Here is a 21,697-nt window from a genome sequence, read left to right on the forward strand (position 1 = left end):
AGCAATTCATCTCGTATGCCGTCTTCTGAAAAAAAAAAAAAAAAAAAATCATCTACATGGTATATACAGAGTCCTGGTGTGGTTCTGTAGGATAAACACTTACTGGTAACCACAAGGTCGGCAGTCCAAACACCAGTTGCTCTTTGGAAACCCTATACAGGGTCTCTGTAAGTCAGAAACTGACTCAATGACACACAAATACATCTGTGGTATACATGAAGTCCTGGTTAGGCACTGTAGGATAAGCACTGGACTGCTAACTACAAGTTTGGTGGTTTAAATTCACCAGCCACTCCTTGGAAACCCTATATAGGGTCGCTATGAGTCAGAACCCACTTGATATGGTATACAGATAATCCCAAACATACATAGGAAAACATACTTGTACATGTACTTCCTAGCTCAGTTTTGCAGAAGGGCCTAAAACTTTGGATTCTAAATGCTTTTCACAAAACAAATAAATCACTACTGCCTGGAAAAATGACTAACTCCAAGGCTAGGGTAGGAGAGTATTGTACGTTGTACAATCCTTCTAATGAAAGCAAGAAACATATTACTGCACGAGAAAGAAGGAAATGTTCAAACAATGACAGGAGCATGTCAAAAAGACCCAGGAAAAAGCATGAATGGACTCCTACTGAACAAGTCATGGATAATTTAAACACCAAAAATAAATAATAGTAACTAATTATAAGTCACTGACTAAAACAGGAATCATGAGTCTATACTACTATGTTGTGTGCCATCGAATGGGTTCCAAGTCATAGAGACCCTATATAGGGTTTCCAAGAGTGGTTGATGGGTTTGAACTGTCAACCTTGCGGCTAGTAGTCTAGTGCTTATCCTATAGCACCATACTAGGGCTCCCAGACTACTCTAAATAAAAAAAAATTTTTAAATAAACAAATGAACAAGAAAAAGTTCTACCACAGAGTATATGCCAGCTAATACATTCAAAAAGAAAAAATTAGAAAAATAGCATTTGGCAACTCAGTTTAGTAATACCGATTCAGGCATAATGCAACTTTCAATGGTAGAATAATAAATTGAAAGTTTGACAGAGAATAGGATGTTCACTTAGTCTCAAACTACAATCCCATATTATATTTAGTAACTTTATAAATAAATCCAGCACTATTGTAATCAAGTGATAACAGTTACTATCAATAATTTAGGGTCAAATTGACATTATTTGTCTCATGTTAAGGTTTAATAAGAATACTTTTATCAATTCTGTGGTTATCATACTAAAAAAGCATAGCTGGAATTTAATCAAGACAAATTATCAGGCTAATCCAAATTGGGGGAACTTTCTAAATAAATCACAAAAATACACATGTACACAACACATATATATCATTCTTAAGGCAATGGGAGAATATTAATCATCAAAGATTAAAGTAACACTGAAGGAATTAAGGATATATGAAAATAAAATACAGGTGATCATGGATTGGATCCAAGACCTATGAAGAACATAACCAAGAGAATTGACTAAATTTGAATGGAATCTGTCATTATAGTAAAAACTACATAAACATTATTTGCTTGACTTTTTTGAATGTACTATGGTTACACTCAGTACTACATAACATTATATAAGAGAATGTTCTTGATTTTAGGAAACACAAAATAAAGACTTAAGGGATGAAACGGCATCATATATATAACATAATCTCAAATTATTCAGATAAAAAATGAATACAAACAGGGAGGCGGGAATTGATGGCGGATCTGTGGCGCTGTGGGTTAATGCGCCAGACTGCAAATCCATTTGAACTGCGAGGTAGGAGGTTCAAGCTCACCAGCTGCTCCTTGGAAACCCTATACAGGGTCGGAATCGACTCGACGGCACTTGACAACAACAACAACGGTAGAGGTGCAGAGAAGTCAGCCATCAGCAATACCACAGAATACCAGGTGACAGGGGTTCAGGGCAGAGATCCCAAACTCTGAGCCACATAGGTAGGAATATTTTAAAAGTTTGAAGGCTTATAGCTAGTAGAACTTGTTGTGGAAGTAAGGCATCACGTATTTTAAAATCTGCTGGGCTCAGTGGCTTGGAGCCGACAAATTGGGTGAGACCAAATGGCAAGACCATGCAGGGGAGCAGACCCACCACAGAATAACACTGTGGGAAACTCAGAGCAAAGGTAGATAATACACTTTGTCGGTTTTGCTTTGTTCTGATATTTTTTTTTTTCCTTCTTGGTATTATGTTTATTGGCCCACCCACTATTTGTGCACCTCTATTCTGGTGAATAGAGGGGGAGCCTGAGCAAGTGGACAACCCACCCCAACACCACTGGTGGTTTCTTCTGTCACGCATATACACAGATACTCTCAGCCCAAGAGCCTGCCTTAAAATGTTTTTCAATAGCAAAAAGGACACAACAAGGGGTGTGGAAAGGGAAAGAGAGTTTAAAAACAAAACAGGCTGAAAAATAAATTAAATTAAATCCTGAGGTACACCATAACAACCAACAGTGGTACTGTGAAATTTCTCAGGTGGCTTTGAAGGCAAGAAGTTGAAAGAGGACATTAAAGTCATACTCATATTAAACTAAAGATTTTTTTCTTCTCTCCCTTTTCTGCGATTATAGACTACAGTATCCAATCTATTGTTGCTTTTTGTTGTTTTTGTCTGAGACTAATGATCTAGAGATAGACCTAGACTACATACTGGAAGTAGGGCAGGCCTTGGAAATGCCTGAGAAGGAATTCAGAAAATATTTCAAAATACTTTACAATGGAGTTGAGAAAAATAAGGAAGAAGTCAGGAAAACACTACAGGAACAATCAAATAAGATAGATACACCATTGGAAAAATTCAAAACCTACAGAAAGAGGTCCAAATGATCAATAGTAGAATATGAGAAACAGATAATACACTGAAAAGGCAAAGGAGTAGAGCAGAAGAGATGGAAGGCAGAAGCAGTGAGCTGGAAGACAAATCTCTCAATACTACTAAGATAGAAGAGCAAACAGAAAAGAGGATAAAAAATTCTGAAGAGGGTCTAAGATTCATGTTCGAAAACATGAAGGGGAATAACTTAAGAATTATCAGCATTCCAGAACAGAAAGAATCACACAAGTCCACAGAGGAGATAGCTGAAGAAATGCTGTATGAGTATTTCTCTAACATCCTGAAAAGAGAAAAGATACACATTCAAGAAGCTCAACGAACACCAGGAAGGACAGATCCCAAAAGAAAATCAGCAAGACATATCATAATCAAGCTCTCTAAAATCAAAGATAAGGACAGAATCCTGAAAGCAGCTAGAGCAAAGAGAAATGTTACATACAAAGGCAAGCAAGTCAGATTAAACTCTGATCACTTAGCAGAAACCATGCAAGCAAGAAGGCAATGATGAGACATATATAAACCCCTGAAAGTAAAAAACTGTCAACCAAGAATCCTTTATCCAACAAAGCTATCAATCAAATATAATGGTGTAATCAAAACATTCCAGAATAAACAGAAGCTAAGAGATTTTGCTAAAGCCAACCCTGCACTACAAAACATCCTACAGGGAGTTCTGTGGACTGAGAACCAACAAGAACAGACAACAACTAGAGATTGACATATGTGGCAGCACCTCCCAGAACTAAATTGATAAGATGGAAGAGTCCAGAACAGAAGAAAACTATAAGAACAAATTCAGAGAATCTGGGAGGTCAGTCTATGACCCAAACAATTAAAATGTGAAAGAAGGTATACACATAGTAACAGAGATCCAGATGGTGAGAAGGTCAGGTAGATTACAGGATAAAATTTGTTCCTATTGTTATGTGCCGTGGAGTCGGTTCCAACTCATAGCGACCCTGTACAGGGTTTCTGAGGCTGTAAATCTTTACGGGAGCAGAAAGCCTCATCTTTCTCCTGCAGAACAGCTGGTAATTTCGAATTGCTGACCGTGAGATTAGCAGCCCGATTCGTAACCACTACGCTACCAGAGCTCCTTACAGGATAAAACAGACTGCACTAAATAGAAGGAAAAGTTAAGGGAATATAGGGTAACCTCAAAGAAAATTAACACTACACAACATACCAAGAAAATAAAAATACAAGAAGAACATGGAAGTATTAATGAGGAAACTCACAAGAAAGAACACAAAAAGCATGAACTCAGCAAAGGAAGACACACAGAACAAAGAAAGCAGCAACACCACAAAAAAACAAACACAATGGCAGCAATTATCCATACCTATCGAAAATTATACTGAATGTAAATGGATTAAATGTACCAGTTAAGAGACAACAGAGTGTGGCAGAATGGATAAGAAAACAAGATCCTTCAATATGCTGTCTGCAAGAGACACATTTTACACACAGAGACAAACATAGATTAAAAGTCAAAGGATGGAAAAAAATAAAACAAGCTAATTGCAATGAAAAACAAACAGGAGCCTGGAGGAAGGTAGAATCTCCAGTGAGTAGTATTCAATCTGACTAGGCGGGGCTGATGCAATGAAATGCAGATGGGTCTCTTGTGATACAATAGTGATTAACTGTTATCAGGACTGACTGTGAGGATCGGAAATGTAAAGGTAGACATTTTATAGCAAGGAGGGGAGTGATTAACTTTTCAGTCTAGGAGTGGAGGTCCCTAGGACCATCAAGGGAGAAGAGCAGAGAGTGGGATCCTACCCAGAGAAGCAGTAATGCCTGAAATGGAGCCAGAGATGATGACGTGGAGTGATGGAGCAGCTGGAGACTTTAGATCCAGAGAAGGAAAGCAACTATGTGCTGAAGACCTGGGGGGTACGGGGGAAGGATTGCATGGAGGGGATTGTAACCATGGCGATGAGACGATATATGATAGAATGAATGTAGAACTAATGTTCTCCCATTTAAACTATCACATAATTCACAAAAAAAATTTAAGGAAAAAAACAAAACAATAAACAGGAATGGCCATACTAATCGCTGATAAAATAAACTTTAAGGCAAAAACCAGCATAATAGATAAAGATGGACATTATCTCATGATTAAAGGGACAAATGAAGAAGATGACATAACCATAATAAATATCTATGCTCCCAAAGAAAGAGCTCCAAAATATATAAAGCAAACTCTAATAGATTTGAAGAAATTGACGAATCTACAATAATCGTAGGTGATTTTAACACACTGCTTTCAAAAATGGATAGAACAACCAGAAAGAAACTTGACAAAGCCACAGAAGAACTAAGCAACACAATCAGCCAACTGGACCTCATTGATGTGTACAGAGCATTCAACCCAACAACAGCACAATACACATTCTTTTCTAGTGCACATGGAACATTCTCCAGAATAGACCATGCGTTAGACCACAAAACAAACCTCTATAAATTCACAAATATCAAAATATTACAAAACTGAATACAAACATACAAAATGATAAAACAAAAATGGTAAATGTTAACAGGTGGGAAAGCTGAGTAGAGAGTTTTGGGGAATATCTGTATTCTTCCTCAAAGGTTTAAGTAAATTTGAAATCAATTTTAAAAAGAAAAAAAGCATGGCTCATATGTCCTTTCCCTATAGTTGAAGGCTGCAAAGTTTCCAAGACATTCTACTAAGAAAACATTCTAGGTAGATTACTAGAACCTCTGAACTAAATGGAGAGCTATTACCTGCATTTCCCCCCAAAATAAAAGGAAGAAAAGAAGACAAATTTCACTTACAGCTTTCATGTTTTAGATTAGAACATGGTTTCTCACCTTAAGTGCTACTGGTATTTTGTTGTGGAGGACTGCCCTGTGCATTGTTAAGACATTTAGCAGCACTTTTGACTAACATGCAATAAATGCCAGCACACACCCTCCCTGCTGGTTGTGATAGCCAAGAATCTCTCACAAACACAATGCCATGGAGTTGACTCTGCCTCACAGCAAAAACAGGTTTTTGAGGGTCTATGGGAATAGACAACCTCATTTTTCTCCTACAGAGTGGTTGTTGGGTTTGAAGCACCATCCTTGCTAAATGGACTCAAAAGTGGGAGAAGGGAAGAGCAAAATAACCCCAGGGTGAGATCCAAAGGATAAGATAAAAAATTCCCAACTGCATGATCCTAATCATACACACACAAAAAATGCATTTTTCCTATTTTGCAAATGGCAAGAACTTTGACGACCAATTGTTTTTTAAAATGCTAAAAACAGGTTAAATCCCTTAGTAAGTTAAGGCTAAAGTAATGTGATGAATACACATATACAGAATTTGCAAGCTAATTTATCATCATCTTATAAAGGGATGTAACCTATTCTCAACTAAGTCACAGAGAAGGTGAAAGGATCAGTGGCTGTCAAAGGCTGGCATGGGTAAAGAATAAATAGATAAAATGTGGATTTACAACACAATGAAATTATCTGTAAAGTACTCTAATGGGGAATATAAGACTGTGCCATTTGTCAAAATTTAGATGGTAAAATACAAAGAATGAACCCTAATGCAAACTACGGGCTTTATTTGATACCAATGTAACAATATTGGTTAGTGAACTGTAACAAATGTACCAAACAAATGCAAGATGTTAATAATAAGATAAACAGATATGGAATGATCTGTACTTTTTGCTCAATTTTCCTGTAAACCTAAAATTTCTCTAAAAGATGATTTCTATTTTAAAAAACAACTTAATTAGTCACTAGAGAAACTCTTAATTTAAACCACAGTGTGATACAATTTCAAATCTACTAGTAGGACTATTACTAAAAACAGCAAGTCTAGCTGAGAAGTGTCCATTGCTGGTGAGAATGTACAAGCGTACCCTGTATTATGCTCCACTTCATTGTGCTTCACAGATGTTGCATTTTTTACAAACTGAAGTCTGTGGCAACCCTGAGTTGATCAAGTCTATTAGCACCAGTTTTCCAACAGCACGTGCTCACTTTGTGTATCTCTTTCTCACAATATTTCAAGCTTTTACATAATGCTACTTGAGCCCTAGCATGGTGGGTAGGTAACTGCAAGGACAGCAATTCAAACCCACTAGTTATTTCAGGAACTCTATACAGGGTCTCTGTGAGTCAAAACTGGCTCGACAACACATAACAACAATTGTTATGAGCTGTATAAAGCTTCTGAGAAATGGCTGATGGGTTTAAACTGCCGACCTTATAATTAACTATCAAGTGCTTATCCTACAGTGCCCCACCAGTCTAAACTTAACTTTTATAGGAACTGGGAAACCATGTGGACTCACTTGATTGTGGTGGATTGGAATCAAACTTGTAATATCTCCAAGGTATACCTGTAAACTACAATAGCTGTTGTGGGAAATAATGTGATGGTTTCTTAAACATTTAAACACAGAATTACTACAGGACTCAGGAATTCCAGTCCTAGATATACACAGAAGAAGTGAAAGTGGAGATTCAAAGAGAAACTTGCACACCAAAGTTCACAGTACCATTATTCACAAAAGCCCAAAGGTGGAAACAATCCAGCGTCCATCAACAGATAAACAGGTAAAGAAAATATGGTATATGTGTGTATATATATAGTTGTTGTTGTTAAGCGCCGTGGAGTTGGTTCTGACCCATAGCGACCCTGAACAGGGTTTCTGAGGCTATAAATCTTTACAGGAGCAGAAAGCCTCATCTTTCTCCCATGGAGCAGTTGGTAGTTTCGAACTGCTGACCTTCAGTTTGCAGCCTGATTCGTAACCACTACACTACCAGAGCAATCCTTTTATATATATATATAAAGAAAGGGCTTCAAAAAGTTTGTGGGAAAATGGATTTGAAAGACAATGAAAACCATTCAAGATCAAAAGGGCAGTATTTACCTAAAGGCAAAATTTAGAAGTATTGGGAAAAGAGGAGAAATGGAAATGAAAAACAAAGTGAGGATACGTGATGTAACATTAGGGAAAGTGCACTCAGTAAGATGGAACATAGTGCAAAACAGATGATCTGTTCTGTAAGTCTTCACTCACTAACTCACTCACCCACTCAGTAAGTTAAGAGGAGAGCACACGCCCCCACACACAAAATATAATGGAACTTTTCCACGAGCTTTTTGAAACCCCTCTCCTCCATATAATGGAACATTGCTTAGCCATGAAAAGCAATGAAGATTTTATACTTGCTACAATATGGATGAAACCTGAAGGCATTATGTTAACAAAAGGACAATAATTGGCAAATTAATAATAGGAAAATCACAGAGATAGAAAGTAGAATAGAGGTTATCAAGGGCTGGGGGTTTGGATGTGAGGGGTGAGGGGGAAGAGAAGAGTTATTGTTACTGGGTATACAGTTAATGGGTATAGAGATTCTTTCTGAGATGATGCAAAAGATCTGGAAATAGTGGTTAGGGTTATATAAGAGTACCTAGGTAGTAAAAACAGCAATGTGTTCTTGGCTGAAAAACAAAAGATTACAGGTTTGAATCCAGCCAGAGATGCTTCAGAGAAAAGTTCTGCCAATGTACTTTCAAAAAATCAGCCACTGAAAACACTATGGAGCACAGGTCTACTCTGACACACATGGGGTCCCCAGAGGATGGAAACGGACTCAATAGCAATGGGTTTTATTTATTTAATTTATACAAAACTATCTCCTATTTTTTAAAGATGTAGATAATTACACATAAAGGAATGCAAATGCATATTTTTATAGCTACGAACTAAATGGTTTACAGCTAACTCTGAGGAAGGAAAATATGTGGAGATAACAGAAAAGACGTTTTCATTCTGATTTCATAATTGATTAATTATACTATGTGCTTAATTTAACAGAAAAATAAACAAACAACAAAACTACTATGTCAGACCTGAGCAAGAACACTTTTTGCAGCTACAGTGACCTAGAAACCCTCTAATTTAAATCTGGTATATAAAATCATACTTAAAAATAGCATGAGTCAATTTATGCCTCAGAGAGATTCAAGAAACACTATTAAGAACAACGAAATAAGAAAATTTAAAGAAAAGAAGAAATAGTAGTAATATGGATAATGGATAACCAGATGTTGTTGTTGTTATGTGCCGTGGAGTGGGTTCCAACTCACAGCGACCCTGTACAGGGTTTCCGAGGCTGTAAATCTTTACGGGAGCAGAAAGCCTCATCTTTCTCCTCCAGAACAGCTGGTAGTTTCGAACTGCTGACCCTGAGGTTCGCAGTCCGATTCGTAACCACTATGCTACCACAGCTCCTTTGGATAACCAGATAGAGGGATCAAAATCTATACAAGTATTATATCCTAAGCTTAAATTTTAATTGCTTGTTTTAGTAATTGCCTAAATTTAATCTATACTAATGGAGTCCTGCTATGACACTGTGGGTTAATATACTACTGGATTGCAAAGTCGTTTGAACCTCAAGGTCGGTGGGTCAAGCTCACCAGCCCCTCCTCAGAAACCCTATACAGGGTCGCTATGGGTCAGAACCAACTTGATGGCACTTAACAACAAAAACAACAACAATCTATAATGAAGTTGCTTTGTTTTCTTAAAGAGTGTTGCCCTTTAAATATTTATAGTCAATAACTCAACGCAGAGGAGTTAATAGAAAAAATTTTGAGAACTCTTCTGGTGTGGTCAGTAAGATAAGCACTAGACTGTGAACCACAAAGTTGGTGGTTCAAAGCCACCAGCACCTCCTTGGAAACCCTATACAGGCTCGCTATGAGTTGGAGCCGACTCAACAGCACTTAATAACAACAACAAAAAATCAGAAGACAACTTAAGCCAGACATTTCTCCAACTAGTTAGCATGAAAGAACGCTTTGATTTTGTGATTAGAACCAAATGAGAAAAATATACTACATACATTTTGCCTTGGAGCCCCAATATCATTATCATTTATGGGTGAAATGGTTTTGCTTAAGATGCTTAAAAGTTGTAACCTGATGACAAGAGAATAGAATGGATATATATCTTGGATATGTTTGCATGTTTGGGTCTAGACCCCTCAATAAAATATCACAATAAAGTAGTTGCACAAATCTTTTAGATTCCCAGTTGCTATAAGAGTTATGTTTACACTGTGCAATAGTCCATTAAGTGTACAATAGCATTATGAAAAAGGGTGAAGCTCAGTTGAGAATTACCAGAATGTGACACAAAGACACGAAAAGAGCACATGCTGTTGGAAAAATGATGTTGATAAGTTGTTCAACGCATGCTTGCTGCAAATGGCACTTTGTAAAAACTGTAATTATCTGTGAAGCACAACACAGCGGGGTACAACACAAAAAGGTATGCATGTACATTTCCATCAGCAATGAACAAGAATTTTGTTGACTTCTTCCCAACATTTGCTATTTTTAATAGCCACACTAATGGATGTGAAGTTGTATCACATTGTAGTTTTAATTGTTGATGTTGGTTAAGTGCCGTTGAGAAAGTTCCAGCTAAAGGTTGTGGCTAATAGTGACCCTGTAGAGAGTTTCCATGGAACGACTGCTGAGCTTGAACTGCTGACCTTGCAGTCCAGAGCACTAACCTGCAGCACCACACCAGGACTCCTGGTTTTAATTAGTAAGTATTTAATGAATAAGAAGTCCTGGGGCGATGCTGTAGGATAGGTAGTGGACTGCTAACTGCACAGTAAGTAGTTCAAAGCCACCAGCTGCTCCTCAGAAACCCTATACAGGTTTTGAGTCAAAACAGATTTTTTTAACGGCACTTAACAACAACAATGACTAATGGCGGTGTTTTTTTAAAGCAAAGACTTCATATTTAGAGCAGATTTAGGTTTACAGAAACAAAACTTCAATTTTGTGTGTGTGGGGAAGCATATTTGCAAAGCACAATGAAGCAAAGCACAACAAAAAAAGGGATGCTAGAGGCGCTCTGGTAGCGTAGTGGTTACAAATCGGGCTGCTAATCTCATGGTCAGCAGTTCAAAATACCAGCTGTTCTGTGGGAGAAAGAAGAGGCCTTCAAGTCCCATAAAGATTTACAGCCTCGGAAATCCTGTACAGGGTCGCTATGAGTCGGAACCAAAGCCACAGGGGATAAACAACAACAGCAAGTATCAGATTTGAACTTATCAAAGTTTTAAGACTAGAAAGTCAAAAAATGGAAGAAATATATGAATTGTAAGCCAAGTTAACAAAGTAATACATTTTGTAGTCTTGGCAGAAATAATAAAACCCAGTAAGTGTGGCAGTCATTGCTGTTTATCCCTCAATATCCATCTTCTCCTTCTTCCTTTAGCACTATAATCTCTTAATTGGAGTCATGACTGACAAGCTAATGCCTGCACTGCCCAACCTCACTTGCAGTTAAGTTCTGGCCAGTGGGGTGTAAGCATAAGTAAAGCATGCTAATGATATCGGAAAACAGAACAAGGTACAGTATCCTTTAGACTTTTTCTGTGCCTGCTGCCTGAACCGTAGTGACAGAAGAAGTTTGGACAGCAACTATTAAACCATTTAAAGCATCCTAGATGACCAATGTGGAAGAAACCTGGCTATATATACTGTAGAACCTGGCATGACTTACAACTAACTACTCTGTAACATGAGAGAGAAAATCACAGCCTCTTCAATAAACTGGGTACCGTTTACAAAGTAAATATATTGCTCATCTTTGAGGTGCGACAGCATCCCTTACAGAGTAACTGTTGAACTTGTGTTTTTATTAAAATGTTGAACACAGACCACTTATAAACTGAGCTACCATTGAAAACACATGATTATGCCCATACTCACGTACACTAACAAACTGCTTTTACATCTGAGCGACAGGCTTCTATAAATGCACTCCCTTAAACAAGATATAGTTACCTAACCTAGCTCATAACACTTTAACAAGAAAAACAAAACAAAAAACAAACCACATTTTAAACCCTTGATACTTACTGATACATTAGCACTATCACCGCTTGCAATCTCAGCTGCCTTTTCAATAATCTGTTTTAAAAAAAGTTTAAACGGGTTATTAATAAATGTACAGTATTTTTCATAATGTTTTTCTTCAATTAACAAATACAAAAAGCAAACATAATACTAACAAAAACCCTGAAAAAGTCTTTTAAAATCATTAAGAAAGGGGCCCTAATCGTTGAAAAGATGTGAATCTATATAAAGAATCAAAAGATCCATGTTCTTTTTGTGATAATATTCAATTATTATATAAACTATACTATAACCAAAACTAAACTATAACCAAAAACAATTCATTTGAAAAGTCAAAAATACAGAGCTCTATCAAGGACAGCTAGGCAGCCTATTATGATCTTTCTACTCCTTATACCTTCATTAAGAGGAAGTGATCTTAATAATATACAACAATTATCTTCTAGTTTAAAGATTACGGATACATAGGTATTGATTTATGAACTTCCATTCTCTTGCTAAGCGTCCTGTTTGACAACACATATAGCACGATGACTGGTTACACAGAACTTGGGAGAATTCTAGCTAAAAATGCAACAAACCTATGTGGAAAATCTATGCAGAAATTAACCCCATCTTGTTATAATATCAAGTTCTTGTTAAAACAAGTATGGAAAACAACCAAATATAAAAGACATATGAATAGAAATGAAAGGAAATATTGAGTTATATTAGTTTCTCAAGCAAGTAAGAAATGATGTGGAGATTTTGAAAGTAATGTGAAAAGTCTTTGTCTCCTAATTGTTACTAAGCCAAACAGAGTATTAAAAAGATACTCAATTTTTCTTGAATTATATAAAATTAAATATTTACATTTGCATAGGAGTTAATAAATTATGTACATTTTAAAACTCCTTTTAAAAGCATCATACTCGATCCAAAAGAAACTATAACTGATAAGTGAATATATACCGTAAGAATCAAAGACTAGACAATTAAATGTATCATAAATATCAACTGTAGATAGATAAATTCCTATCTAGAAAATAACTGGAGCCTTGGTATGGTATAGCAGGTTAATACACTGGACTGCAAGGTCAGTATGAACTGCAAGGTTGGTGGTTCAAGCTTACTAGCTGCTCCTTGGAAACAGGATGGCTATGAACTCAAATCGACTTGAAGACACTTAACAACAAGGGGATAACTAAAGCCATGGCATAAATGTCATAGATAAGTCAAAATGAACCTTTTTCTATTGACTACATTGAAGACATAAGGGACTATGAGTCAGGCTGCTGATCATACGGTTAACAGTTCGAAACTACTAGCTGTTTCACAGGAAAAAAATGAGGTTTTCTCTCCGTAAAGATTCACAGCCTTGGAAACCCTACACAGGGTCTCTGTGAGTTGGAACCAACTCCATGGCACACCACTACTACCACAATGAAAATATATGGTTCTTGGTATATTTGGTTTTCTATTTTAACAACCTCTGAATTTACTTGAATATTATTAGTCAGAAAAACATTACAGAAGAACTTGAAATGAAAATATAATTCTGGAAAGATTGAAATTTAAAAAAAAAAAGAAACACTGGGTCAAATTTTATTTGCAAAATGCTTAAAAATATCTGTTCTACAAAGGTATGGTAGTGTTGAACATTAAAATACCCAAAATCTTTCAAGTGGATAAATAAATATACAGATTATTTATTATATCAGATTTTAAGAGTAGTTTGTTCTCAAATGGATTAAGGAAGTACAATTAAATAAACTCACTGTCTACTTTCTGAGAATTTCTTTAAAAATTTCCTCAAAAAAAAAAAAAAAAATCAGCACCAATCATACCTGAAACAAGGATACCCTAACTTGAAGAGTAAGCATGCAAGAATTTAGGTCTCTGAGCATGTAATTTATTACAGCTCCAATTTTCAGCCCCCATCAGATAATCTATTATTTAGATATGCAGCTTGTACAACAAGAAAATGTTTAGACATGAAAGTCCTTTTTAGAGATTCTACAAAAATCATGGTAACATGGCAAGGTCTTACTACTAACATACAACTTAAATGATTTAGTCTTTGAATCCAAATTTTAGCACAATGATTCTGTTCTAAAATTTCTGAAGCACCATGATGGTGTGTTTCATTAAACCATTTACATGTGAATATATCTGTAGCCTTTTAACATTGAACAGAACTTCAGAGAACAATTTAGATAAATGAGAAAACTGAACTCCAGAAATGCCTTGGTCAGTGATAAAGCCAAAAGTAAAGGAAGTTCAAGGGCTCCCTAATCAGTGGTATTTCAGTAAACCAAGTTGTCAATGTACATGAAGTTTTGACAGAGAAGCAGACATACAGAGCTTAACTATAAACATACACAGTTGAGAGTAAGTATAATTATTTCACAGATAATGGTCTTTTAAAAACTAGCTTACCTTATCGAAGGGAGGATAATAATAAGGTTGTTTTTTATTCTCTGGGAATTTAATATGCAAAGCTGTTGCATTTTCAGTATATGGATTTGTTTGAACAGTTCCCATTGGATTCAACATTTCTTCAAGTTCATCTGAAACATATAAATTAGTTTGATTCTTAATGTTTTGAAACTAAACTAAAACAAATTACTTTTAAACGGATAATTTTGACCACCAATGATATTCTTTTCACCATATCTAATTGTTAACTCTCCTTTATTATTCTGTTAACTGCTGACATGGTTACACCTTCTCAGGTTGTTTCTGTTAATACTCCATTCAAGTGGTATTCCTTTAATTTCACCAACTGGACTCATCTTTAGAGCACTCCTTCCTCATCCTCTATCACCCTAAACATAGTTCATTCACAGAAATGTGCATGGGACCTTAGAATTTCAGCATTGTCAGAAAACCTTGGAGCGCCTCTAAAATAACTTTCTTAGTTCACTGATATGGAAACTGTAGGAGATTAAATTCAAAATGAGAAAACAAAGTTAAGAGTCCAACCTAAGCTCACCCTCCCAAACTAGTTTCTCTTTTTATTTATTAGAACACAGCAGCTCGCGCCACGCCTTCTGTGAAAAAAATATTAAGTCCAGAATATATACACACACAGAATTATCTCCGAAACCTAGAAAATATCTACAAAGTATTTACAATTTTAGCTTCTTAATCCTTTGCTCATCTCATTTAATATTTTGTCATTTCATATATTCAATCATCACCTGGGTGGTGGTAAGTCTCACAATTTATATAACTCAAGAACTGATTTCTCAGCATATTAAAATGCCAGACTGTGCTCTCCAGTAGCATTATACTTATTTACTGCATTGACTGCAAACCCATCTAAAATCAAATGTTAGCCTTATGGCCTTCTTATAAGCAGCCTCAAAATACACAAACAAACAAAAAAGCTTAACACACTCCAAGCAAAGACTTGATGCAAACTCACTGAAGAGTAGTATGTGTTACCAAAAAAAAAGTTTTTTTTTTTAATTCAATAAACTGACATTTAGAAATATACCTGCATATAAAGAAGGATACTCATTACAGCACTGTTTAAATTATCAAAAGACAATATACTGCTTTAATAAAAAAAAAAAAAACAACCAAAAAAAGTTCTATATGCAGACAAAGAAGGTGAGAAAAGCAAAGTACAGAACACTGCACATCATCTACTATTCCATATGTTATTTAATAAAAATAGAAAAATAATCATCTACATTGGCATTTCCTAGTACATACATAAAAATTTTTGGAAAGACTCACAGAAACTATTTAATGGATTATAGTTCAGTTGTTTCTTGCTTGCCCTTACTTGGATAAATCTGACAATTCTAAAATTAATATGTTGTTGTTGTTAGGTGTCATTGAGCCACTACCCATGCATAGCGACCCTATGCATAACCAAATGAAACACTGCCCAATTTTGGGCCAACCTCACAATTTTTGCCACGCTTGCGCCCACTGATGCTGCCACTTGGCCAATCCATCTCTTTGGAAAAAGCTAATTGTATTCACTAGTTACTTTTCATCTTATACTTTCTTAGACATGAAGTCAGGTTAATGGGATGCCAAGTAAAAGCAACTAAATACTGTCAATTTAATTAAAATTATTAGTCAAGTTAATTGATTCTAGAGAACATTAAATACAAGTCTATATTAAGATTTTTTTCGATAAAACTACAGTACTGACCTAAACAATTTTTACTCCACGGTGAAACGAGAGTTCCATATAAGAAATATATCATATGTATACAGTTTTTCTATAGTTAGGATAGATATAAAGGATTAACAACAAATTACTAGAAACATATGAAAGAGATGACATACACTCATACAAAATAGTGAAACGTGAGTTTACAAGTCTGTCAAGAGATAACTGATCTTCCAAAAATAATTCTGCATGTGATACTGCTAATACATGGACATTTCCAAAATTTATCACTACTAAAGTAATTTAAAAATTCAAATAAGGTTACAACTTTATTAAACATATTAAACTTTGAAGACATACACAAAAAAGAAAATCACAGTTACTCATAAAACAAGGAATCCTGGTATCATACTGGATTATGAAATGGGCTACTAACCACAAGGTTAGCAGTTTGAATCTACCAGTTGCTCCGTGGCAAAAAGATGAGGCTTTCTGCTTCTGTAAAGATTTACAACCTTGGAAACCCTATGCTAGGTCACTAGGCATTGGAATCAACTTGATGGCACACAACCATCACTGACATATAAGACAGAGTTTAAACTAAAAATTCCAACATCTCAGAAAGAAGTGTAGAATAACAAGTCAGGCAGTCCTTCAATCAAATCCTAGGTTTGAACCGAATATTGACTAATTTATTTATTCTCTCTGATTCTCACTTTCGTCTTTATTTATTTTTAAACTTTGTATTGTGAATTGAGAATAGCTTTACAGACAAGAGCATCAATTTTACATATACATTGTTTCAACTCAATGATTGCAATCCCCTCCATGCAACAAGTTATCCCACTTCCTTCCTGTGGTTCCTATTTACATTGCACCCACCTTACCATCCCTTCTCAACTTGGTCCTTAGGCAAATGTTGTCCTTTTGATTTTCAATGACTGACCATTCCATTGTGAGCATATCTTACTAGTGTAGTTGTCCTTTCTATATATCTATCTACTGCTTGGCTGAAAACTGAGTCATGAAGAGTGAGAGCTCCTTTTCAGATCGGAAGGTAGTTGAGGAAAAAAGTCTTGGGCTCTTCCAGTTTCTTTCTGACCAGTAAGCCTGAGGTATTTTTATAATTTTGACTTTTGCTCCACATTGTTTACCACTGTATCTAGGACCTTCTAATGCAATTCCTTTCAGAATTACCTGGGCACCATCTATCTAGGTCTCAGAGTCGTGGAGATTGATATTCACATGTTCCATTGAACTAACTGATTCCAAGCATCTGCAATTCTCATCGCTCTTCTTTCTTGTGTACATGGAGAAACCAACAGTTGTACCTTAGACTGCCGCTTGTGTGCTTCTAAGATCTCAGATGCTATTCACCAAAGTAGGATGCAGAACATTGTCTTTTTGAACTATGCTGTGTCAATTGACCCTGGTTGTCACCTGAGACTATGGTCCTGAGTTTCCAGGACCAGCAATTCATTGCCTTAGATGTTTTCATCATCTTTAAAGTGAGGATAAATCCATTTACCTCATAGAAGAACTCTCGAGTATATTTAAGAAACAATTTGTGGAAACATATTTTAGGATAAAAGGAGCTCTGGTAGCATAGTGGTTATGAATCGGGCTGTGAAACGCAAGGTCAGCAGTTCGAAATTACCAGCTTCTCCGTGGGAGAAAGATGAGGCGTTCTGCTCCCGTAAAGATTTACAGCCTTGAAAACCCTGTACAGGGTCGCTATGAGTTGGAACCGGCTCCACGGCACATGACAACAACAACAACAACAACAATTTTAGGACAAACAATAAAGATATGAAATGAAGGTTTCTTTACTGAATTGAAAAAATGATAAGTCACAAAAAACATTTCATACTCAGTGTGCAAAAATGTTACTCTTTCATGCTAAAGATAAGGACATAAATCTTACCAGGAAATGAAGACCAGCTGTGCAATATTATGTCACCAGACCGCAACTGTCCTTTAAAGTCAAAAACCATTGTATTTACCCAGGCAACAGGATAATGCTGTTGAAAAATGATATCAATGCATAAAAATGTTAAGAAGGAAATTAAAGGTGTAAACACGCTCATGCCCTTTGTTTCAAAAATATTAGTTCTAGAAATCAAATAAAATCATCCAAAATGAGAATAAGATAGACATGAAGAAATGATCAGTGGCAAAACCTATTTAACGCCTCACAATAAAATAGTATATATATAAAATAGACTACTTATTTTACAGCCATTGGAAATGATAAGAATTTTTTAGTCAAGAAAATACGTGATGTAAGATCAAGCCATATACTACACAAGTTTTCAGCCTATATAAATCTTTATGCAGGAGGAAGCAGAGTCTCTCTGTAGTGTAAAATTTATTTTGTATCTCTAAAAACCAAACAATGAATAACAGGAATCTCGTATATACATTTAAACAGATGTATCAATTTGGCCACAGTGTATGAAAAAAACCTTATATTCAAATTATTTGAGTAAAACTCTATACCAGCAAAAGGAAAAACGCTAAGTAACTAACCCATCTATTACATTTTCAGCCATTAAAAAAAAATGTTTTCAGAAGAATATATGATATCCAGAGGAAATACTACTTATATTCTCATGTTAAGAATAAAATTAGATACAGGTTTGCATAGAAAAATACAAGGGAGTTTTAAAAAAAAACATGGAAATATAAAATGAAAAGATAATGAAAATTTTCCTTGAAGTCTTGAAGCCCCCTTGTATATACAAATGTATGCTACATATTTTAAATGCACAAAATTGCTATCTTCATCCCCCCAAAATGTAAGTACTAATGTTTGATTATAAGTTTATACTCCCTACCTGTTAAATGAGGTATACAATCTATGAGCTTTCTAAAATATACAATTTTCTAAATTGTCAGATACACCTGGACCCTAGAATCTGTTAAAGGGACTGTGGAACTGTAGTTTTTAAGTGTCTTCTTTATCTTCTAAATGAGAGTTTCACACTTGTAATATAAAACTTATAGCATATATATATAATAACAATTGCCAGAACCGAAAAAGAAGAACATTAAAAACAGAGATTGATTGTTGTGTTGACGACAGTTCTAAGTCACCAAATTTACATGATACAACTTAACTTATATTATTCAATTATTTCAAAGGGTCTAAAAATTATTTCATTGTATTTTTTTTAAATTTCATAAGTTAATATATCATTACCACTTTTCCAGCTTTTCTGATGGTTTGATATTTAGAGGGATTAATAGTTTTAGTTGATTTCTTCGTTTTTACTTTATCCAAAACTGCATAAACAGCAAAACATAATCGAGCCATTCTTGGCAGGTCACAAGTATTAATATCAAATTCCAGTGATTCATTCCAAACGTGATCATTTTTCCCTGATATTTCTGAGCTTACGATGGTTTTACATAGGAGCTCAGTACCATGAAAGAGACCAGCCCTGACGTGAACCTGTACAAACAGAAATACAGAATTATAAACCACTGACACACAATGAGAGGAAAAACACACCAACTTTTGGGAAACCTATTTTTTACACAGACTCAATCAGACACTTGTACACTAATGTTGATTGATGTAATAAGTAAACTATTCACTTAAACTGCAATTAGTTTAACCTGTTTTACAATTACTAAACAGAGCTAGAAAATTTCATACTGGTCCAAACTGCCAGGGGATCAAAGGTATAAAAGGAGTACTTAGTGGAACAATGGGCTAAGCACTGGTTTGCTAACAACTGCAAGGTCAGTAGTTGAACCTACCAGCGAATCTATAGGAGAAAGATGATGATATCTGCTCTTACAAAATTTAGTCCCTTAGTATCTGAAACCCTGTGGAGAAGTTCTACTCTGCCCATACAGTCACTAGGGGTTGGAATTGATTGGATGGCAGTGGGTTGGTTTTTTTTAAAATTTGTTTCAAAGATATAAATAGGGTCTAAAGAAACCAAGATTATAACTGCTACTACTATTCCCACTGACTTCATTTACTTGGGGCCTTGTGTTGTTGTTCTGTGTAGTGGACTAAGCAGGGATGGATGAGTAGACTCCAAAGTTCCTTTCTACTTGTAATTAGTTGATGAATACTCCATTATAATGCAATAGGCATTTAAAAATATAAATGCTCTAAATTTACTATTTGAACATAACACCAAATACTCAAAGTCAATCCAAAACTCAATTTAATAACATAATGAGCAAAACCAGAAATGGACCATTCAAGCTCTCTTCCCCGTTTATTTTTTATTTGGGGGAAATACGCTTTTGCTTGCATATTCATTTATTTACACTTTATTGTGATTTCGGTAAAAGTTTACAGATCAACTTGGTTAATAATTTATTAAGTTGCTAATTAATAACAAATTAATAAATATGCATTAATTTATAATTAATATAATGCATGCAATATATTTATATAATTTATGATGTAATACTTATTACGTTATCTTATATGCTGTACTCAGTATTTAAACTATGAGAAATTGACAGTACTAATATTTTTAAGAGACAACATAGACCACTATGGAATAAGGGGGTACTGACACACACTTCACATCATATTTTCCTAATTATTTTGAAAATGAAATGTTAATTGTCAATAAGAACCATAAAACAACTATCACTTTCAAATGCAATTAACTTGGACAACATCATCTCATTATATCGATTTCTTATTTAAAAAAAAAAAAAATGAGACTAACTGAACCTAAAAAAGGTGTTGTGTTGCTGGGTTATGGGGCAATTCTGTTTATAGGATTTTGAGGAACTAGTGTGGTTGCTCCTAATAGTAGAACTATAGGACCCAGTAATTACACTCCTAGGTATAGACCCAAAAGACTTGAAGGCACAGACTCAAGCAGAGAATTGTACACTAATGTTCATTGTAGCACTCACTATTCATAATTGCCAAAATTTAAAAGCAACGTAAATGTCCATCAACAGATGCATGGATAAACAAAATGTGGTACATTCATTCAATGAAATACTACTCTACCAGCAGGAGATATGAAGTCTTGATAAATGCTACAATATGGAAAGATTTGGAAGACATTACGTTGAGCGGAATAAGTCAACCACAAAATAACCAAATATTACATGATCCAACTTATATAAGAAAAACAGATAAATGCATAGAGAACAAATTTTATTAGTGCTTATTAGGAACAAGAGGGACAGAGGAAAAGGGGTGAGCAATAATGGAAATATCATGTTAGGGTAAGAATTGAAGACAATTACAGTAATTGTCGTCATTAAGTTGTACATCTGTAAAAAGGTGAATTGGCAAAAGTGTGATAGATCTATATATAATAATGACTCCCTCCCTCCGCCCCCCCCCACACAAAGAGTAGTTGTTGAGGATGACTATGTGCAACCAAAAAAAAACCTAGGGCTAAACGCAAAAGTTGGAGAATCAAGCAGAGGTGGGTGCAGTTTTTCAAATTCCTAAAGAGGAAAACATCAATAATTGCTTTCTAAGACCTGAAGAATATCAAGTGAGAGAAAGACCTCTAAGAGTACGGAGGAAGGAGCCACATGCATTTAACTCACTCAAATTCTGCAACCTCTTTTGCAAGGTCAGGAAGGAGAAAAAGTAAAAAGAATGAAAACAGACAACAAAAGAGTTAAATGATGACAAGAACAAACAAGATGGCGGATCGGGTGGATGTATAGCAGGGAGCTCCGCCAACAACAACACAGAATACCCGACCAAGCAGGCTCAGAGGATGGTCCCAGAACTCTGAACCACATATAAAGGAATACTTAGAAGGTTGGAAGGCTC

At 35.5% G+C, this 21,697-nt stretch overlaps 1 protein-coding gene across 1 annotated transcript in view; it reads right to left on the minus strand.

Moving 5' to 3' along the window:
- PIK3CB (phosphatidylinositol-4,5-bisphosphate 3-kinase, catalytic subunit beta) overlaps positions 1-21,697 on the minus strand; it is a 120,987-nt gene that overhangs the window by 57,699 nt on the left and 41,591 nt on the right. Inside the window, exons 7-10 of the mRNA XM_006846651.1 lie at positions 19,118-19,369; positions 17,840-17,936; positions 14,220-14,350; positions 11,805-11,855 (exon numbers count right to left, since the gene is read on the minus strand). Of these exons, the coding sequence (XP_006846714.1) occupies positions 11,805-11,855; positions 14,220-14,350; positions 17,840-17,936; positions 19,118-19,369 (531 nt within the window). The remainder of the gene's footprint in view (positions 1-11,804; positions 11,856-14,219; positions 14,351-17,839; positions 17,937-19,117; positions 19,370-21,697) is intronic.

Source organism: Chrysochloris asiatica, unplaced genomic scaffold (assembly GCF_000296735.1).
Source record: "Chrysochloris asiatica unplaced genomic scaffold, ChrAsi1.0 scaffold00028, whole genome shotgun sequence".
Lineage (NCBI taxonomy): Eukaryota > Metazoa > Chordata > Mammalia > Afrosoricida > Chrysochloridae > Chrysochloris > Chrysochloris asiatica.